We start from the raw sequence: 22,027 nt of genomic DNA, 5'->3' as shown, positions 1-22,027 counted from the left end.
GTGTTGGAATTTCTATGTAGAGAAGTGATTTGCTTAGCTGTAGGTCTAGTCGATGTTCCCTACACAGCTATATCCATATTAACAGTCTGCACACTGCAGTGTGTCAAACCTGTGTATGTTTTAACCTCAATGTGAAGGGAATGTTTCCACAGCCGTAGCTCCAACAGTTAGTTACCCTTGAAGAGCACTATCCCTGTCCTGTCTGTCCTGCCTGTTATTGGCTTGAAGAAGGAACACAGCCATTGATTTTCATTACGTTCTCTCCGTGTCTGGCATAAACGACGGCGCGTCGCCCCTCGCTGTGAATACGCAAATATCACCCTCGCCCTGTGCTTTGCTTCACTGTGCTGCGCCACTGAACTGCAGCACGCCTGCCCAGGAATGGAGAATGTAATTTTTGAACAACCCCCTCTTCTTCAGTGAGAATATCATTAGTCCTGACTATTTACTCAGGAAAGTGGGAATAAATTCCCTTCCTTCAGAGGGTCTTGACATGGCGTCTGTGAGAGACGTCCCAGGGAAGTTTTGTAGAGACACTGGTGGAATGAATCATAAGCTGGCCCAGTCCGAGCCAATGTGGTTATTGCTTAGTGTGAGCTGCTCTCTCACTCCCAGACACACACGCATATGTACACACACACACACACACAGTATGCCCACACTGTATCTCTCTGCTCCCTCTCTCTGAGACTGTTTGATTGTTGATTTTGGCTGAGATAATATGCAAATATACATACAGTTGAAGTCGGAAGTTAACATTTACGTCATTTAGCAGACGCTCTTATCCAGAGTGTCTCCGGAAGGTGGTGATTGACTCCGCTGTCCTGGCGTCGTGAGGGAGCTTGTTCCACCATTGGGGTGCCAGAGCAGCGAACAGTTTTGACTGGGCTGAGCGGGAACTGTGCTTCCGCAGTGGTAGGGGGGCCAGCAGGCCAGAGGTGGATGAACGCAGTGCCCTTCTTTGGGTGTAGGGACTGATCAGAGCCTGAAGGTATGGAGGTGCCGTTCCCCTCACAGCTCCGTAGGCAAGCACCATGGTCTTGTAGCAGATGCGAGCTTCAACTGGAAGCCAGTGGAGTGTGCGGAGGAGCGGGGTGATGTGAGAGAACTTGGGAAGGTTGAACACCAGACGGGCTGCGGCGTTCTGGATGAGTTGTAGGGGTTTAATGGCGCAGGCAGGGAGCCCCACCAACAGCGAGTTGCAGTAATCCAGATGGGAGATGACAAGTGCCTGGATTAGGACCTGCGCCGCTTCCTGTGTGAGGCAGGGTCGTACTCTGCGAATGTTGTAGAGCATGAACCTACAGGATCGGGTCACCGCCTTGATGTTAGCGGAGAACGACAGGGTGTTGTCCAGGGTCACGCCAAGGCTCTTAGCACTCTGGGAGGAGGACACAATGGAGTTGTCAACCGTGATGGCGAGATCATAGACCGGGCAGTCCTTCCCCGGGAGGAAGAGCAGCTCTGTCTTGCCGAGGTTCAGCTTGAGATGGTGATCCGTCATCCACACTGATATGTCTGCCAGAAATGCAGAGATGCGATTTGCCACCTGGTTATCAGAAGGGGGAAAGGAGAAGATTAGTTGTGTGTCGTCTGCGTAGCAATGATAGGAGAGACCATGTGAGGATATGACAGAGCCAAGTGACTTGGTGTATAGCGAGAATAAGAGAGGGCCTAGAACTAAGCCCTGGGGGACACCAGTGGTGAGAGCACGTGGTGCGGAGATGGATTCTCGCTACGCCACCTGGTAGGAGCGACCTGTCAGGTAGGACGCAATCCAAGAGTGAGCCGCACTGGAGATGCCCAACTCGGAGAGGGTGGAGAGGAGGATCTGATGGTTCACAGTATCAAAGGCAGCAGATAGGTCTAGAAGGATGAGAGCAGAGAGAGTTAGCTTTAGCAGTGCGGAGAGCCTCTGTGACACAGAGAAGAGCAGTCTCAGTTGAATGACCAGTCTTGAAACCTGACTGATTTGGATCAAGAAGGTCATTCTGGGAGAGATAGCAAGAGAGCTGGCCAAGGACGGCACGCTCAAGAGTTTTGTAGAGGAAAGAAAGAAGGGATACTGGTCTGTAGTTGTTGACATCGAAGGGATCGAGTGTTGTTTTTTTGAGAAGGGGTGCAACTCTCGCTCTCTTGAAGACGGAAGGGACGTAGCCAGCGGTCAAGGAGGAGTTGATGAGCGAGGTGAGGTAAGGGAGAAGGTCTCCGGAAATGGTCTGGAGAAGAGAGGAGGGGATAGGGTCAAGCGGGCAGGTTGTTGGGCGGCCGGCTGTCACAAGTCGCAAGATTTCATCTGGAGAGAGAGGGGAGAAAGAGGTCAAAGCATAGGGTAGGGCAATGTGAGCAGGACCAGTGATGTCGTTTGACTTAACCTGTTGAGGATCTTATCCCGATCTTATCCCGGTATTGGGATTCATTGTCATGTGACCATGGCGGGGAATTCAAAACTGCAAGAGTAATCATTTCAAAAAATCAAATAATCAACTATTTTCCTCCATTTGAAAGATATATCTCCTAAATCTAACCACGCTGTCCGATTTTCAGAGGCATTACGGAGAATGCATAAAGTTAGGTTATGTGAGGAGAGTACATTGACAATAGCTGCGTGTAATGTTTAGCCAATTCAAAGAAGGGCATCAACAGACAGAAAACTAGCTAGAATTATGCACTTACCTTTGACAATCTGCATCAGATGACACTCATAGGACATTATGTTATACAATACATGCATTTTTAGTTCCATCAAGTTCATATTTATATCCAAAAACAGCATTTACAGTCGCGGTGAAATTCAGAATTTTTTTCGGCTCGAATGCACCCAGTGAATCCAGCATTACAAATCACGGAATTACTATTCGAAAACATTGGTAAATTATAATATTGTCATTCAAAGAATAATATATTATCATCTCGTAATTGCTACCGAAGGGCCAGATCTCAAAATAACTTTACTGGGAAATCACATTTTGTATAAACTGGGTACTATGCTAACAACAATAAGATATATGCTAAGCTAAGCTAAGCTATACCGTTAGCATTAGCATCATCTAATATCGATAATAACATTCTAAATATCCCCTTACCTTTGATTATCTCCATCAGAAGGCGCTGCCAGAGATCCCAGGTCCAGAACAAATGTGGTTTCTTTTGACAAAGTTCATAATTTATGTCCAAATAGTTAGCGTTCAGTAGGCTCCCACAAAATGAGGTGGGCAGTGTAAAGTCACGTCGAAAAACTAAAGAAAACCTAGTAAATAATCTATTTACGTTTGTTTAAACATGTCAAACGTTGTTTAGCACTAATCTTTTGTTCCATTTTTAACGTGAAACATCAGTAAACATCAGTAATATTTTCACACAACCTATCAAGTGTCTAGAATAAACGATAATGACAAAGGCACTCTTCTCAGATTCATGCGCAGGCGCAAAAAATGAAGTGATGACGTGTCAACTTGTAAGCTTTCTAATTCGGTGTGTATTAATCACAGATGCTTCAAACAACTTTCTAAAGATCGTTGACATCTAGTGGAAGCAGTAGGAGTTGCGAACTGAATCCTTTCTCACTGTGGTATCTTTAAAACAATGACACTAAATAGTACAGTCACAAAATTCTCTTTTTTTTTTATCTATTTTTCACAGGTTTTTGCCTGCAATATGAGTTTTGTTATACTTACAGACACCATTCAAACTGTTTTAGAAAATTCAGAGTGTTTTCTATCCGAATGTGTTAATAATATGCATATCCTAGCTTCTGAGTTGGTGTAGGAGGCAGTTAAAATTGGGCACATATTTCTTTCAAAATTCTCAATACTGCCCCCGTGGCCCGTAGAGGTTAACAAACGAGGAGCGGATGGGGGGGGGGGAGGAGGAGGATTCAGGAGGGAGGGAGAAGGTGGCAAAGGGCTTCCTAGGGTTAGAGGCAGATGCTTGGAATTTAGAGTGGTAGAAAGTGGCTTTAGCAGCAGAAACAGAGGAAGAAAATGTGGAGAGGAGGGAGTGAAAAGATGCCAGGTCCACAGGGAGGCTAGTTTTCCTCCATTTCCGCTCGGCTGCCCGGAGCAATGTTCTGTGAGCTCGCAATGAGTCGTCAAGCCACGGAGCAGGAGGGGAGGACCGAGCCGGCTAGGAGGATAGGGGACATAGAGAGTCAAAGGATGCAGAAAGGGAGGAGAGGAGGGTTGAGGAGGCAGAATCAGGAGATTGGTTGGAGAAGGCTTGAGCAGAGGGAAGAGATGATAGGATGGAAGAGGAGAGAGTAGCAGGAGAGAGATCTGCCCCATCTGAGTAGGGGCAGAGTGAGTAGTGTTGGAGGAGAGGGAGAGGGAAAAGGATACAAGGTAGTGGTCGGAGACTTGGAGGGGAGTTGCAGTGAGATTAGTAGAAGAACAGCATCTAGTAAAGATCAGGCCAAGCGTATTGCCTGCCTAGTGAGTAGGGGGGGACAGTGAGAGGGTGAGGCCAAAAGAGGAGAGGAGTGGAAAGAAGGAGGCAGAGAGAAATGAGTCAAAGGTAGACGTAGGGAGGTTAAAGTCACCCAGAATTGTGAGGGCTGAGCCATCCTCAGGAAAGGAACTTATCAAGGCGTCAAGCTCATTGATGAACTCTCCAAGGGAACCTGGAGGGCGATAAATGATATGGATGTTAAGCTTGAATGGGCTAGTGACTGTGACAGCATGGAATTCAAAGGAGGAGATAGACAGATGGGTCAGGGGAGAAAGAGAGAATGTCCACTTGGGAGAGATGAGGATTCCATTGCCACCACCCCGCTGACCAGATGCTCTCGGGTTATGCGAGAACACGTGGTCAGACGAGGAGAGAGCAGTAGGAGTAGCAGTGTTTTCTGTGGTAATCCATGTTTCCGTCAGCGCCAAGAAGTCGAGGGACTGGAGGGTAGCATAGGCTGAGATGAACTCTGCCTTGTTGGCCGCAGACCGGCAGTTCCAGAGGCTGCCGGAGACCTGGAACTCCACGTGGGTTGTGCGCGCTGGGACCACCAGGTTAGAGTGGCAGCGGCCATGCGGTGTGAAGCGTTTGTGTGGCCTGTGCAGAGAGGAGAGAACCGGGATAGACGCTAATGCAAAGGAGATTGAAATGAAAATTAACTAAACAACTGGAGAAGCGAGAGAGCCGAGGGCCTCCCTCACTAACCATTCACTGAAACATTCAAATATAACTTTTCCAACTTCCACTTAGAAATGATAATTGATGTAAACTACAGTGGTTCAATGTTTCCAGGAATAGGCTCAAACTTAGTTTATTCAGCTAGATAACTTGGTACAGTATTCTTCCGTGAAACCCACTCAGTGCAACGTGTCCTATGACGCCGTAGCTAACTAGCATGCTAGCATCCAATAACACATGGTTAGCACCAATACTTGGTTACAACAAACTACCAATTGATCATTCGTGTCCGTGTCTGGTTCCTTTAATAACGCAGAAGTAATTAAACGTTGGCTAGCTAACACAAAGTCAGTCCTGCTAGCTACACAAGTGGACTACACGACTCGAAAGCTTACGTTGCAAAAATCTTATTGACTAAAATGATACAGTACCGCTAGCTGGTAGAGTTGGCTAGCTAGCAGTGGCTGCGTTTACCTTTATCTTTGATACAAAGACAACTATGTAGCTAGCTAACGTTACACTAATCAAATCGTTCCGTTGTAATGTATTTAGTTTCTACAGTGCTGCTAGTTGGTAAAGTTGGCTAGCTAGCAGTGGCTGTGGTGTTGTGATGTGATGATGTTGACGCCGTTTGGAAAATGGCGCGAACGAACGAATACAGCTGGCTAGCTGGCTAGCTAACCTTGTTAGTTTCTCAAAGTTAGTTTCTCAAAGCTACACCTACACCTTTAGCTACACCTTTATCCTTGATGCAAAGACAGCTATGTAGGTAGCTAGCTAACATTACACTAATCAAATCGTTCCGTTGTAATGTAATGAAATGTAATATTACACGCGGAGCGAAGTACAGCAAGACTACTCACTCCAGCATCCGGAAGTAGTCAATTGCACTTTGGTTGGAGTCATTAAAACTCGTTTTTCAACCACTCCACAAAGTTCTTGTCAACAAACCATGGTTTTGGCAAGTCGGTTAGGACATCTAATTTTTCCAACAATTGCTTACAGACGGATTATTTCACTTATAATTCACTGTATCGCAATTCCAGTGGGTCAGAAGTTTAAATACACTAAGTTGACTGTGCCTTTAAACACCTTGGAAAATTCCAGAAAATGATGTCATAGCTTTAGAAGCTTCTGATAGGCTAATTTGAGCCAATTGGAGTTGTATTTAAAGGTTTACCTTCAAACTCAATGCCTCTTTGCTTGACATCATGGAAATACCAAAATAAATCAGCCAAGACCTCAGAAAGAAAATTGTAGACCTCCACAAGTCTGGTTCATCCTTGGGAGCAATTTCCAAACACCTGAAGGTACCACATTCATCTGTACAAACAATAGTATAACAAGTATAAGCACCATGGGACCATGCAGCCATCATACAACTCAGGAAGGAGACACGTTCTGTCTCCTAGAGATGAACATACTTTTGTGCAAATCAATCCCAGAACAACAGCAAAGGACCTTGATGGGGAAACGGGTACAAGATGCTGGAGGAAACAGGTACAAAAGTATCTATATCCACAGTAAAACGAGTCATATATCGACATAACCTGAAAGGTCGCTAGCAAGGAAGAAGCCACTGCTCCAAAACCGCCATATAAAAGCCAGACTACGGTTTGCAACTGCACATGGGGACAAAGATCGTACTTTTTGGAGAAATGTCCTCTGGTCTGATGAAACAAAAATAGAAGTGTTTGGCCATAATGACCATTGTTTTGTTTGGAGGAAAAAGGGGGAGGCTTGCAGGCCGAAGAACACCATCCCAACCGTGAAGCACGGGGTGGCAGCATCATGTTGTGGGGGTGCTTTGCTGCAGGAGGGACTGGTGCACTTCACAAAATAGATGGCATCATGAGGGAGGAAAAATATGTTGAAGCAACATCTCAAGTCATCAGTCAAGAAGTTAAAGCTTGGTCGCAAATGGGTCTTCCAATTGAACAATGACCCCAAGCATACTTCCAAAGTTGTGGCAAAATGGCTTAAGGACAACAAAGTCAAGGTATTGGAGTGGCCATCACAAAGCCCTGAACTCAATCATAAAGAACATTTGTGGGCAGAACTGAAAAAGCGTGTGCGAGCAAGGAGGCCTACATACCTGACTCAGTTTCACCAACTCTGTCAGGAGGAATGGGCCAAAATTCACCTGACTTATTGTGGGAAGCTTGTGGAAGGCTACCCAAAACGTTTGACCCAAGTTAAACAATTTAAAGGCAATGCAACCAAATACTAATTGAGTGTATGTAAACTTCTGACCCACTGGGAATGTGATGAAAGAAATAAAAGCTGAAATAAATCGTTCTCTCCACTATTATTCTGACATTTCATATCCTTAAACTAAAGAGGTGATCCTAACTGACCTAAGACAGGGAGTTTTTACCAGGATTAAATGTCAGGAATTGTGAAAAACTGAGTTAAAATGTGTTCGGCTAAGGTGTATGTAATCTTCCGACTTCAACTGTATGCAGATGAGTTGACTCGATGTTGAGAGTTTGTGAAGACCAGTATTACTGTAAGCACTTGAACATATTGTCCCATTTCCACTCCTTTAGTTCTTCAGTCTGTTTTAAGAGCTTTAATTGTCTTCCCCCGGATAGCCCTTTAGATGATGGCTATCCAGGACTATAGACGATGGCCATCTCAGACTCTCTCTCTCTCATTTTAATTCCCCTCCTTTATTCAGCCCTGTAAAAGCCGGCCTGGAAATGTAATGAGCGTCTGAAAGAAGGGAGGAGAAAAAGTAAAGGGCAAATTTAACGGATTTGTCTTTCAGCTTCTAGTCGATTGTAAATTCTCTGATTGTGACAGAAAATATTTAATATCTTCTTTCTATTTTTCACGTCTTCTCTCGCTCTGCCAGGCAGTACGTGTCCAAATTCCCACTCTGAGTGTAGATTTGTCTTCCTATCAAACATAATGTCAAGGTAGAGTAGGCCTAAGTGGAGAGATGCAGATGGAGGGCACTGGGAGGATGGTACAGTATTATCTTCACTGTCATTCCACTGTTGCTAACTCCGGATATGTTAGAAAATGTGTTTAGTTGTGTAATTCTCTTTCTCTCTCTTTGCAGGCTGAACCAGAGGGATTCTCTCACTTCCATCTCTACGTGTGTGCTGCTTTCCTGGTACGATGGAGGAAAGAGATTCTAGATGAGAGAGATTTCCAGGTAAGAGAGAGAAGGATGGAAATGTATGTTGTCATACCTACATCACCTTTAACTGACGTTCTGGGTGAGAAAAATACCCCACTTAATAGTGATGTTTCCATAACTTTATATTTGAATGAGTGAGGTCTCTATCTCTATTCCCTTGTTGCTCTATTTAAGAAATTGTGTCATTTGGGCTTTGGTCATTTGGCCACAGATGGTGCTGTTTAAAAGTAGTGCACTGTTTATACAGGGAATAGAGTGTCATTTGAGACTGTGCCACTAAGTATGAATGTGAGTCCCAGTAGGGCTGAACAGAGTGTGCCAGCCAGTGTCCTCTTCTCTCCCAGCACATCCCAGACTAGCACCACGCTCATCATTAACTACAGGGATCAGGGGTCACATTGGCTGCATTAGTGGGATGACAGCAGCAGCTGCTGCAAGGTGACATTGGCATGAAGCAGGATTCAGACTTTGGGCCCTTTCTCCTAGTTCCTCTCTTCTATTCTCTCCGTTTCTCTTATTGACGGATGTATCTTCTCTTGCCTTCCCCTGCATGCATCTTCTCTTCTCTCAACCACACTCTGAAGAGTTTTAGGTCAATGGATGCTTCTTCAACTTTAATAAGACCCGTTTTGAAGTTCTCCTTTCCTCTACCTCCTAGTCCCTCATTAACCTTCCTCTCCCTCCTTTTCCCTCCCTCTCTTCCTCCTTCTCCCTCCCTCTCTTCCTCCTTCCCTCTCTGTGCAAATTGAATTGAAACTGGTGTGTGGTTGAATATGCAGAGGTTCAGTGGCGCATGTCGCGAGGGGCTCTGTGTGTGTGTGTCGGTGTGTGTGTGTACACGTGTGAGCATGCGCCTGTGTGTATGTGTTTCGCAGTTGATTTATAGTGTTTGCAGTGCCCACTGATTTAGTATTATCCCTGCTGCACCGCTGCACCACACACAGCTTGGCATGCAGACTGCCACCGACGCGCCAGAGGCCCTAACACTCGCATCCATCTATCCTCCTTTCGTCCTCCCCTGGGAGAGAGAGGGGGAAGAGAGGTGGCTCTCTTTTTCTCTGTCTTTATTTCATCACTCTCTGTACCTCTCCCTCCTTTAGACCATCAGTGTTCCTCTCTCCTCTCTCTCTCTCTCTCTCTCTCTCTTTATCCTTTTTCTCTCCCTTTTGCTTTTGCTCATTTTCTTTTGCTCTCTCTACCTTCGTCCATCTCTCTCTTTAGCTGAACATACAGTGCATTTGGAAAGTATACGACCCCTTGATTTTTCCACATATTGTTATTTTACAGCCTTATTATAAAATTGATTCAATTGTTTTTTCCCTCATCAATCTAAACACAATACCCCATAATGACAAAGCAAAAACAAAAAAAATGATATCACAAGTTTGGAACACCTGTATTTGGGGAATTTCTGCCATTCTTCTCTGCAGATCCTCTCAAGCTCTGTCAGGTTGGATGGGGAGCGTTGCTGTACAGCTATTTTCAGGTCTCTGCAGACATGTTCGATCAGGTTCAAGTCCGGGCTCTGGCTGGGCCACTTAAGGACATTCAGAGACATGTCCCGAAGCCACTCCTGTGTTGTCTTGGCTGTGTGCTTAGGGTTGTTGTCTTGTTGGAATGTGAACCTTCGCCCCAGTCTGAGGTCCTGAGCGCTCTGAAGCAGGTTTTCATCAAGGATCTCTCTGTACTTTTCTCTGTTCATCTTTGCCTCAATCCTGACTAGTCTCCCAGTCCCTGCTGCTGAAAAACATCCCCACAGCATGATGGCTGCCACCACCATGCTTCACCGTAGGGATGGTTCCAGGTTTCCTCCGGACGTGACGGTTGGCATTCAGGCCAAAGAGTTCAATCTTGGTTTCATCAGACCAGAGAATCTTGTTTCTCATATTCTGAGAGTATTTAGGTGCCTTTGGCAAACTCCAACTGGGCTGTCATGTGCCTTTTACTGATGAGTGGCTTCCGTCTGGCCACTCTACTATAAAGGCCTGATTGGTGGAGTGTTGCAGAGATGGTTGTCCTTGTGGAAGGTTCTGCCATCTCCACAGAGAAACTCTGGAGCTCTCAGAGTGACCATTGGGTTCTTGGTCACCTCCCTGACCAAGGCCCGTTTCCCCTGATTGCTCAGTTTGGCCGAGTGGCCAGCTCAAGAAAGAGTCTTCCATTTAAGACTGATGTATGCCACTGTGTTCTTGGGGACCTTCAATGCTGCAGAAATGTTTTGGTACCCTTCCCCAGATCTGTGCCTCGACACAATCCTGTCTCGGAGCTCTAAGACAATTCCTTCGACCTGATGGCTTGGTTTTTACTCTGACATGAACTGTCAAATGTGGGACCTTATATAGACAAGTGTGTACCTTTCCAAATCATGTCCAATCCATTGAATTTACCACAGGTGGACTCCAATTGAGTTGTAGAAACATCTCAAGGTTGATCAATGGAAACGTGAGCTCAGTTTCGAGTCTCTTAACAAAGGCTCTAAAAATGTAAATAAATAAAGTATTTCTGTTTTTAATCTGTAATAAATTTGCAAAAATGTACAACCTGTTTTTGCTTTGTCATTATGTGGTATTGTGTGTAGATTGCTGAGGATTTGTATTTATTCAATCCATTTTAGAATAAGGCTGTAATGTAACAAAATGTGGAAAAAGTCAAGGGTTCTGAATACTTTCCGAATGCACTGTATATATACAGTCACCACTGATTTACACTCCTACCTTACACCCACTGTGAAACCTCAAGAGAACTATACCTTTTTGACTATAGAGCTAAGGGCCATATTCACTTTTCTTCTTATTTAATTCCATACAGTACTGTATGGTTCTACTTGGAATGGGATGGAGGTTTGGCATTTCCCTCTGGGGATAAGTGTGATACCCTGCAGAGAGAGAGGCATAAAAGAGAGGTATAGGCAGAGAGAAGTGTGATTATGAAAACTGAAATGAGTGTTCAATCTAAATGTGTGGATTGGCTATACAATGAGTCACCACGGCGACCGTGTCACAGGATGAGACTTGGGTTAATGCCGCTGTTTGCGTGCGCGTGCAAGTCTGTGTGTATGTGTTTGAGTCTGTGTGTGTGGCTGACATTCTCCCTGTCAGTGTTCTGTGCCTCCTGCTCTGACTGTTCTTTGACCATCTGCAGCCCTAGCTAGCCAGTCCCCTCCTCTGCACTGACCACTGATGTCTTGTAGGCCAGGCCTATTCTTGGCAGAAAGGCTGGTAATAAGTTTGACCTAATTAGGCAGCCAGGCAGCGGAGGACCAGAACTTGACATTAGACCAGAGCTCTCCTCCCAGTCTCAGGTCCATTATTTAGCAGGCAGAGGAGGACTAGAGACCAGACCTTACCTTCTTCCATCATCCCAGGCCGAGGCCTGCTGTTCAGGCCAGCCTGCCTCAAGCAAACCCACCCCAGTAATAGGGCTTTGATCCCCCGAAAAACAATCCTACCTCTAGGGCTTCTTCCCTTCAAACTCACATCCAAGACTGGGTCTTTGGCTCCCAGCTAGCTAACCCACCCTAGTCTTTGGCTTTGCCCCTATTAAGTGGCTTTGGCTTTGACCTTAGCCTCCATCAAGCCGACCTCAGACTCTCTAGTTGATAGCCCCAGGAAATCCACCCCACAGTGGGGCTGGTCCCCACCAGCAGACAACCCACCCTGACCCCAGCCCAGTTCCAGGCCTTGGCACTATCTCCACAGGTTGGCCAGGCCTCAGAGCCTGCTCCTTTACTCCCACACCCAGTCTGTCTCTCTCAACAGTGACCTTTCGTCTGGGTCTTGTGATTACCATCCAGTGACAGTACAGAGCACACTAACTCACACTATTCTGCTTTCCTCTCACACTACTGTACTCTTCTGGTAGCTCCAGGCTACTCTTGCCCGCACTTTCTGACTGAGTTTGAAATGGTTCTCTTTCCCCAATATAGTGCAGTACTTTTGACCAGAGCCCTATGGGCCCTCGTCAAAAGTAGTGCACTATGAAGGGAACAGGGTACCATTTGAGACATACACTCTGCCTCTCTCCTCACTGGACTACAGCAAGGCTCAGTATTGATGGAGTGAACACTAGGCCCCCCTGGTAGGGATTAGCAAGTCATTGACATGATGACTGATTATAAAAAAAAAACAGGCTTCAGTAATCCATTATTCACTGCTTCTTTGTTGTGGGGTTGGATTGGGGGGGGTCATTCCAATGCAATTCAACTCAATGCAGGATAGAAAATTGAATTGACTCAGAGTCTAAAGGGTTATTGCATCCCTCCTCCACCTACAGTAAACTGAATGATCCATAGAGGAGTTAAGTAATGAGTGCGGTGCATAGTGATGTAATGGTTCTGTTAGGCTGTTAGCTTGGCATTACATGGAACCCAAACCGGCTGTGCGCGTGCGCCATCGTGCATAAATGTATTTTGTCCCCCCACACCAAACGTGATCACGACACGCAGCTTAAAATATCAAAACAAACTCTGAACCAATGACATTAATTTGGGGACAGGTCGAAAAGCATTAAATATTTATGGCAATTTAGCTAGCTAGCTTGCACTTGCTAGCTAATTTGTCCTATTTAGCTAGCTTGCTGTTGCTAGTTAATTTGTCCTGGGATATAAACATTGAGTTGTTATTTTACCTGAAATGCACAAGGTCCTCTACTCCGCCAATTAATCCACACATAAAACAGTCAACCGAATCATTTCTAGTCATCTCTGCTACTTCCAGGCTTTTTCTTCTCTTGACCGCCACCGACCTATTTCGTCTTTCAGTCACCCACGTTGGTATAACCAATGAGGAGATGGCATGTGGGTACCTGCTTCTATAAACCAATGAGGATATGGGAGAGGCAGGACTTGCAGCGCGATCTGCGTCAGAAATAGAACTGACTTCTATTTTAGCCCTTGGCAACGCAGACTCACGCACGCGCGAGCAGTGTGGGTGCAATAATTGAATAATATGTATGTCTACATTTATTTTGCAGCGCACGCGACGCAAGCGGTGTAGTCAGCCTGTTAGCCTGGGGGGGATAATGACAGCTTCCTGTGGTTCACAGACCTTGTTCTGGTCAGCCACTCTAATCACTGAGTATATTTGTGTGTTGGTGTGCGCACATGCATGTGCAGACACAGAGTTAGTTTTCTTGTTGTGTGTGTTGACAGAGAGTTGAAGAGTTCACCACTCCTCTCCACTGTGCCTGCCATCTGCTCTCCTCTCTCCTCTTTCTCTCCTCTACCCCTCTCGCCTCTATCCCCTCCTGGCCCCCCTGCAGTGAGCCACCACAGGCCACAGACAGCCAAATGTCAGAGCCCGCTGGCATGTACTGAGGCCAATATGCAGCAAATGAGTCCTCATTATCTATTTGTTTATCACATAATGGGAAGCCTTTTCTCAGGCTAATGAAACAGACAAAAAGGCTGCAGCCCAAAATGGTACCCTATTCCCTTTACTGTTTTTGAACAGGACTCTGGTCAAAAGTTGTGTGCTATGTAGGGAATAAGGTGCCATTTGGGATGCATCCAAAGATTGTTTTTCCTTCCAGTCTCTGATTAGCGATTACATTTCCCCTGGCCTCTGGTTTCACAGAAAATGATGTGATGATATAACTTGTCTACAAATCAGGACAGAATCTAGGCCCACCATCTTGTATTGCAACCTGGACATTACCTTAAAGCTAGAATCCTTAATTGGAGAAACTGCCATGTCCGTTTGGGATATTACAACAACATAGAAGTTCCTGCAATCAATGGACACTGTTTTTACCTCTGACATCATCGCACGTGCGATAGAACAGCAGAATATGTACCGCAATATTTTTTACCATGCTGCCGGATGCTGCTCACCTCTTGAATCAACAAAAGAAAAATGTATAACAAAGGCACTGGGGTGAAATTATCTTTATCGCAGGATATAACCTGTGCTTATACGGCTTATATACAGGCATGACTTAATCAGCAGTTCCTATGCTCATACAGATTCCTTAGAGCATCATTAGCCAGTCTAAAGTCAGCAGTCTACAAGCAATCTAGCGGTAGCTGCTGTTTTAGCTGTCCATTACTTGTCCGATTCAGATGTCTTTGTCCTGCCATACACCAGGGGCTGGCTCACCTGACACCTCCCACACACCTTTCCTCCCAGCCTAGCCCTGTACAGAACAGAGTCTTAGGCCTCACACACTGCCTCTGTCACCCTCTCTATCTCTGTGTGTCTGTGTCTTACTCTCTTGTGAAAGACACCTGTGATCTTTGACCAGTCCCCCTGAGTCTGAAACCAGTGTAACACGTTTGAATGTGGATAGATGGGGTGAGGGAGAAAGAAAATAGAAACAGGTGTAATCAATCTTCCACTGTTTGATTTGATTTCAATCGAGTTTAGCCTCTAAAGGCGAGGGCTTGGAGTTGAGACGCTGTCGTGCAGGGGTTGTTGCATGGTTGTTCCAGGGTTCAGTACTCTGTATCTGTTCACAGTTCTACACCACAGCCCTGGAGCACTTACCCTGATACACACTTCGTGCAATGGCACATACACACACATGCACGAGATGGCCCCTGCAGCTGCAGCAGCCAATCAAACGCGTGAAGCAGAAAACTTGGTAGTTATGCACTCTCATTATCAACCTCATACATGAGTGCAGGCTTTAATTAAAAAGAGAGGATGTATGGCCATGTAATAACCTGCATGTTAACTCACACTTACAATATCACATTATATAATACATGCCTCACTCACACGGTATCATTCATTCCCTTAATATTAGACTGCAGTTGCCATTTAAATTATAGCACTTGGTTTATTTATTACATTTTTTTTATAATATTTGTCAACTTTTTTGACAATACAAAAACAATAGACAACTCAACATTTACATACACAAATATCAACAAATATTAATGACCTCACACTTGCTCAGACCCACATGTTCCCACTGTAACCTCACCCATCCTGCCCGTCTCACAATAACACTTTCTCATTTCTCATCCCCTGGACATCTCCAGTGTTCACAATACTTCATGCCATATAGGTTCAAACTGCACAATTCTGCCTCTCTCTGTAGCCCACATTTTTTCAGTATTTAGATAATAATGCATTTGATTCATCCACTGTCTTGATTTCCAGTTTTTTAGCAAAAGTAAAAAAATAAAAAAATGATTGATGACAAAAGTACAGTCACCCAATGGGTTGGACTATCTCACCGCACCCTCATATGCCATGTCTTAAAATTGATATTGTAAAACAGCCAACTCTCTAACTCCGCCCTTAACTTTTGGATTTTATAGCACTGTTCGTTTTAGAGATGACTCTGCCGTTGTGCTGTAAAATTTGTGATTTTTGTCTCTTGTATAAACAATTCTGTACATTAGTTTATACTGGATTAAGCGTACATTTTTGTTAACTGTCATTTAGTTAGTTGTGTTCCAACACTCCCTCCTTTATGTGCCAATATCTGTTATTTTTAGGTCTTGGTTCCAATAGTTTAGTTGTATAGGCTTTCTGCAATGTTTTGTGTATCTTATAACTAGTTTGGCGTATATTAGTTAGTTTTGTGAGGGCTGTGTTTACCAGGTTTATTTGCGTGTTTTTTTTTAAGGATGTTTTGGAGAGTTCGTTTTTAAATAACCGAAAGTGAGCGGTTGTAATCTGAATAAAGGAAAAAAGGCCATTCTTGAACATGGGGTGAGACATTCTTACTAATTTGTAAATAAAGCCAATTTGTTTTTTAGAATTATTTATTTCTGTTTTTAGAGGGAAAGAAACCAAAAGCCCACCGTGCCTAATTTTTTTAAATCTTCAGGCAACATGTCAAGTGTAATTCCCCCATTGCATTTACCCACGTTTTCTCCTAACTCCAGGACCACCGACAGTTTTTTGTTGTTGTTGCCTGATGCAGGACTCTAGTGCCAGAGAAGAGAGACTCTCAGACTGAAAACGCCTCCATTAATTTACGAAAAGTAAATTTGTGCCACAGTTTGGACTACCGATAGAGCAGCGTTCCTTCTCCCCCTTGTGATAGTGTGGTGCAATGACAGAATGCCACCGTCTACCACTAATGGTCGCGGCATAAGCTGGTAACTTTTAAAGGAAGAACCACTGTAGTATGCTTTATTTGAGTTTAACCTGTAATTGTTGGCTCTCTTCAAAAGTAAAAGATCATTTTCCTGCTTAAGTTCAGAAATTATATTTTCTTCTTTACCTTGTAAAGATTTTCTATGGACTTTTTCTAGTGATTTATTTATTTATTTTTCATTTTAATTTCTAACTCAGATTTAACTTTTTCAGAATATGAAATTATCATTCCCTAATGTATGCCTTAAAAGCATCCCAAATTATATGGCTGGTGGGGCTCTACTTGGAGAGAGTAGGTTCACCGACAGACTGAAGTGAGGTGAGTGGAGGCATCACACTTACTTCAGTGAAGTGTGATGCCCTCCCAGACCCCTAATAGGCAGTGTAATGAAACAATAGAGACAGAAAAACAACGAAACAGTGAGAAAATAATAATTTTGTAAGTAATTAAATGAGAAGAAAAAGGGTTCGATTGGTTAAGCAGGTAAATGACTAAGTGGAAACTAGCAGGCAGAACGTTCTCTGAAAATGTTCTCTACTGATCCACCTCAGGTGGTTGGGAACCGTTGTGACTGTAACTGGCATCTCGCTCTGTCTGCCTCAATAACTTACTTGACACCAACTCTTTCTCTCTCTCACACACACCAACTCTCTCTCTCTCTTTGTCTCTCTCACGATCTCTCTCGCTGACTCTCTCTCGCTGACTCTCTCTCTTTCTCTCCTCACTCACTGTCTCTCTCTCCTCACTCACTGTCTCTCTCTCTCTCTCTCTCTCTCTCTCTCTCTCTCTCTCTCTCTTTCTCTCTCACTCACTGTCTAACACATGCACAAACTCTGCCTCTACCTCTCACACACACACACACACACACACACACACACACACACACACACACACACACACACACACACACACACACACACACACACTCAATGTGTTGTTCAGGGCTCTGGAAGAATTGCAGAGTGCCCGAGGCGCTGTTTTCAGAAGGCTGAAGCACTCACTGCCATTCTACATTACCACCATACCCCTAGATACTCCAAAAACATTGACTAAGAGTTTGGTTCTAACTGGCTCACAGTAACGCTATGCTAGAACTCTTGATCCGTCCAACACTCTGGCCTGTAGCTGTATCAAGGGATAAAGTGCACAATCATGTTTTGCTAAGAATTACGAGCATTCACAAAGATGATGTCAAGGCTATCATATCAAATTATACTCAATGGTGCCTTTCCATTTGGACCAGTCAGCTAGTGACAAAAGGTCAAGTAGACAGAAGAGTGGAGAGCCTGTTATGTTTCTTTCCTAGAATTCATCAAATTTAATTGAGGACCAAATGTTTCATGTAGCATGAATAGCAATGGCTTCGATACAGCCGCCATGCCATTTCTCTGTGATTTCATTACTATCTGGTATTGAATAAATGCTGGGAACGTCTTTTTGGAAAGTTAATTCCGGCCTGACTGGGATGTACACACAAAGCTATTTGTTTGGTATAAATCAAAGAGCACAATGTCACTGTGTGTTTCTCCTCGAGAGACAGACGTGGGCACACACACACACACACACATACTCTTAGCAGAGAGAGAGAAAATAGTTATACAGACGGCTTTGTGTGTACTGAGTGTATAACTTTATACTATAGAAATATCGGTGCTACTTCAATGTCTGTAGGCCTATACTTTTGAGTGTACACAGTGCCTTCAGAAAGTATTCACACCCCTTGACTTTTTACACATTTTGTTGTGTTGCAGCATGAATTTAAAAATGATTAAATAGAGATTTTGTGTCACTGGCCTACACAAAATACCCCATAATGTCAAAGTGGAATTATGTTTATAGAAATTTTTACAAATTCATAAAAAATGTAATGCTCAATGTCTTTAGTCAATAAGTATTCAACCCCTTTGTTATGGCAAGCCCAAATACGTTCAGGATTTATGATTTATGTCCTGAATACAAAGTGTTATGTTTGGTGCAAATCCAGCCCAAATCAAAATCAAATTTATTTATATAGCCCTTCTTACATCAGCTGATATCTCAAAGTGCTGTACAGAAACCCAGCCTAAAACCCCAAACAGCAAGCAATGCAGGTGTAGAAGCACGGTGGCTAGGAAAAACTCCCTAGGAAGGCCAAAACCTAGGAAGAAACCTAGAGAGGAACCAGGCTATGAGGGGTGGCCAGTCCTCTTCTGGCTGTGCCGGGTGGAGATTATAACAGCACATGGCCTAGATGTTCAAATGTTCATAAATGACCAGCATGGTCAAATAATAATAATCATAGTAGTTGTCGAGTGTGCAACAAGTCAGTAACACAAGAGTAAGTGTCAGTTGGCTTTTTCATAGCCGATCTTTGAGAGTATCTCTACCGCTCCTGCCGTCTCTAGAGAGTTGAAAACAGCAGGTCTGGGACAGGTAGCACGTCCGGTGAACAGGTCAGGGTTCCATAGCTGCAGGCAGAACAGTTGGAACTGGAGCAGCAGCACGGCCAGGTGAACTGGGGACAGCAAGGAGTCATCAAGCCAGATAGTCCTGAGGCATGGTCCTAGGGCTCAGGTCCTCCGAGAGAGAGAAAGAAAGAAAGAGAGAATTAGAGAGAGCATATTTAAATTCACACAGGACACCAGAAAAGACAAGAGAAATACTCCAGATGTGACAGACTGACCCTAGCCCCCTGACACAAACTACTGCAGCATAAATAATGGAGACTGAGACAGGAGGGGTCAGGAGACACTGTGGCCCCATCCGATGAAACCCCCGGACAGGGCCAAACGGGTAGGATATAACCCCACCCACTTTGCCAAAGCACAGCCTCCACACCACTGGAGGGATATCTCCAACCCCCAACATACCATCCCGGGACAAGGCCGAGTATAGCCCACAAAGATCTCCGCCACGGCACAACCCAAGGGGGGGCGCCAACCCAGACAGGAAGACCACGTCAGTGACTCAACCCACTCAAGTGACGCACCCCTCCCAGGGACGGCATGGAAGAACACCAGTAAGCCAGTGACTCAACCCCCGTAATAGGGGTAGAGGCAGAGAATCCCAGTTGAAAGAGGGGAAACCGGCCAGGCAGAGACAGCAAGGGCGGTTCGTTGCTCCAGCCTTTCCGTTCACCTTCACAACCCTGGGCCAGACTACACTTAATCATAGGACCTACTGAAGAGATGTGTCTTCAGTAAAGACTTAAAGGTTGAGACTGAGTCTGCACATCACTGAGTACCACTCTTCATATTTTCAAGCATGGTGGTGGCTTCTTCATGTTATGGGTATGCTTGTTATCAATTCTTTTGTTGCTGACAAAATAAATGTAATAGAACTCAGCACAGGCAAAATCCTAGAGGAAAACCTGGTTCAGTCTGCTTTCCAACAGACACTGGAAGAAAAATGTACCATTTAGCAAGACAATATCCTAAAGCACAAGGCCAAATCTACACTGGAGTTGTTTACCAAGACAACATTGAATTGTACGGAGTGGCCTAGTTACAGTTTTGACTTAAATTGGCCTGAAAATCTATGGCAAGACTTGAAAATGGCTGTCTAGCAATGATTAACAACCAACTTGACAGAGCTTGAAGAATTTTTTTAATGGTAATGTGCAAGTATTGTACAATCCCGGTGTGCAAAGAGACTTACCCGGAAAGACACAACTGTAATCGCTGCCAAAGGTGATTCTAACATGTATTGACTCAGGTGTGAGAATGCTAATGTAAATTAGATATTTCTGTATTTAATTTTCAATAAATTTGCTAACATTTCTAAAAACATGTTATTACTTTGTCATTATGGGGTATTGCGTGTAGATGGGTGGGGGGAGATATCTATTTAATCAATTTTGACAACACAACAAAATGTGGAAAAAGTCAAAGGCTATGACTATTTTCTGAAGGCACTGTTTACTCTGTTTGGATGGTATAGACATATCAATGCAATATTAATCTCTGTATATCCTATTTAGTGTACATACCCTGGGTGGTATAGAAATGCCACTGCCATTTCAATTTTTGTATATCCTTTTGAGTGTACTCTGAAACCATGGAATAGAAATGCCAGAGCTATTTCAATGTGTACAGGTGAAGTCGGAAATGTACATACACTTCGGTTGGAGTCTTTAAAACTTGGTTTCCAACCACTCCACAAATTTCTTGTTAACAAACCATAGTTTTGGGAAGTCGTATAGGACATCTACTTTGTGCATGACAGTCATTTTTACAACAATTGTTTAAAGACAGATTATTTAACTTATTCACGGTATCACAATTCCAGTGGGTCAGAAGTTTACCTACACTAAGTTGAGTGTGCCTTTAAACAGCTTGGAAAATTCCAGAAAATGATGTCATGGCTTTAGAAGCTTCTGATAGGCTAATTGACATAGTTTGAGTCAATTGGAGTTGTACCTGTGGATGTATTTCTAGGCCTACCTTCAATCTCAGTGCCTCTTTGCTTGACATCATGGGAAAATCAAAAGAAATCAGCCAAGATGTCAGAAAAAAATTGTAGACCTTCACAAGTCTGGTTCATCCTTGGGAGCAATTTCCAAACACCTGAAGGTACCACGTTCATCTGTACAAACAATAGTACGCAAGTATAAGCACCATGGGACCATGCAGCCATCATACAGCTCAGGAAGGAGACGCGTTCTGTCTCCTAGAGATGAACATACTTTTGTGCAAATCAATCCCAGAACAACAGCAAAGGACCTTACTGGAGGAAACGGTTACAAAAGTATCTATATCCACAGTAAAACGAGTCCTGTATCGACATAACCTGAAAGGCCGCTAGCAAGGAAAGAAGCCACTGCTCCAAAACCACCATTAAAAAGCCAGACTACGGTTTGCAACTGCACATGGGGACAAAGATCGTACTTTTTGGAGAAATGTCCTCTGGTCTGATGAAACAAAAATAGAACTGTTTTGCCATAATGACCATCGTTATGTTTGGAGGAAAAAGGGGGAGGGTTGCAAGCCGAAGAACACCATCCCAACCGTGAAGCACGGGGTGGCAGCATCATGTTTGTGGGGGTGCTTTGCTGCAGGAGGGACTGGTGCACTTCACAAAATAGATGGCATCATGAGGGAGGAAAAATATGTTGAAGCAACATCTCAAGTCATCATTCAAGAAGTTAAAGCTTGGTCGCAAATGGGTCTTCCAAATGGACAATGACCCCCAAGCATACTTCCAAAGTTGTGGCAAAATGGCTTAAGGACAACAAAGTCAAGGTATTGGAGTGGTCATCATAAAGCCCTGACCTCAATCCCATAGAAAATGTGTGGGCAGAACTGAAAAAGCGTGTGCGAGCAAGGAGGACTACAAACCTGGCTCAGTTACACCAGCTCTGTCAGGAGGGATGGGCCAAAATTCACCCAACTTATTGTGGGAAGCTTGTGGAAGGCTACCTGAAACGTTTGACCCAAGTTAAACATTTTAAAGGCAATGCTACCAAATACTAATTGAGTGTATGTAAACTTCTGGCCCACTGGGAATGTGATGAAAGAAATAAATGCTGAAATAAATAATTCTCTCTACTATTATTCTGATATTTCACATTCTTAAACTAAAGTAGTGATCCTAACTGACCTAAGATAGGGAATTCTTACTCTGATTAAATGTCAAGAATTGTGAAATTCTGAATTTAAATGTATTTGGCTAAGGTGTATGTAAACTTCCGACTTCAACTGTATATCCTTTTAAGTGTATACTCCG

The 22,027-nt window shown here is 44.1% G+C and overlaps 1 protein-coding gene across 2 annotated transcripts in view; it reads left to right on the top strand.

Annotated features, from left to right (window-relative positions):
* Positions 1-22,027, top strand: part of LOC115198647 (TBC1 domain family member 22B-like) — a 187,693-nt gene that overhangs the window by 155,818 nt on the left and 9,848 nt on the right. For both annotated transcript variants that reach the window (XM_029760749.1, XM_029760748.1), the window contains exon 13: positions 8,192-8,287. In XM_029760749.1, coding sequence (XP_029616609.1) covers positions 8,192-8,287 — 96 coding nt within the window. The remainder of the gene's footprint in view (positions 1-8,191; positions 8,288-22,027) is intronic.

Source organism: Salmo trutta, chromosome 8 (assembly GCF_901001165.1).
Source record: "Salmo trutta chromosome 8, fSalTru1.1, whole genome shotgun sequence".
Taxonomy (NCBI): domain Eukaryota; kingdom Metazoa; phylum Chordata; class Actinopteri; order Salmoniformes; family Salmonidae; genus Salmo; species Salmo trutta.
Note: the sequence above shows the minus strand (reverse complement) of the source record. Positions and strands in the feature narration are given on the sequence as shown.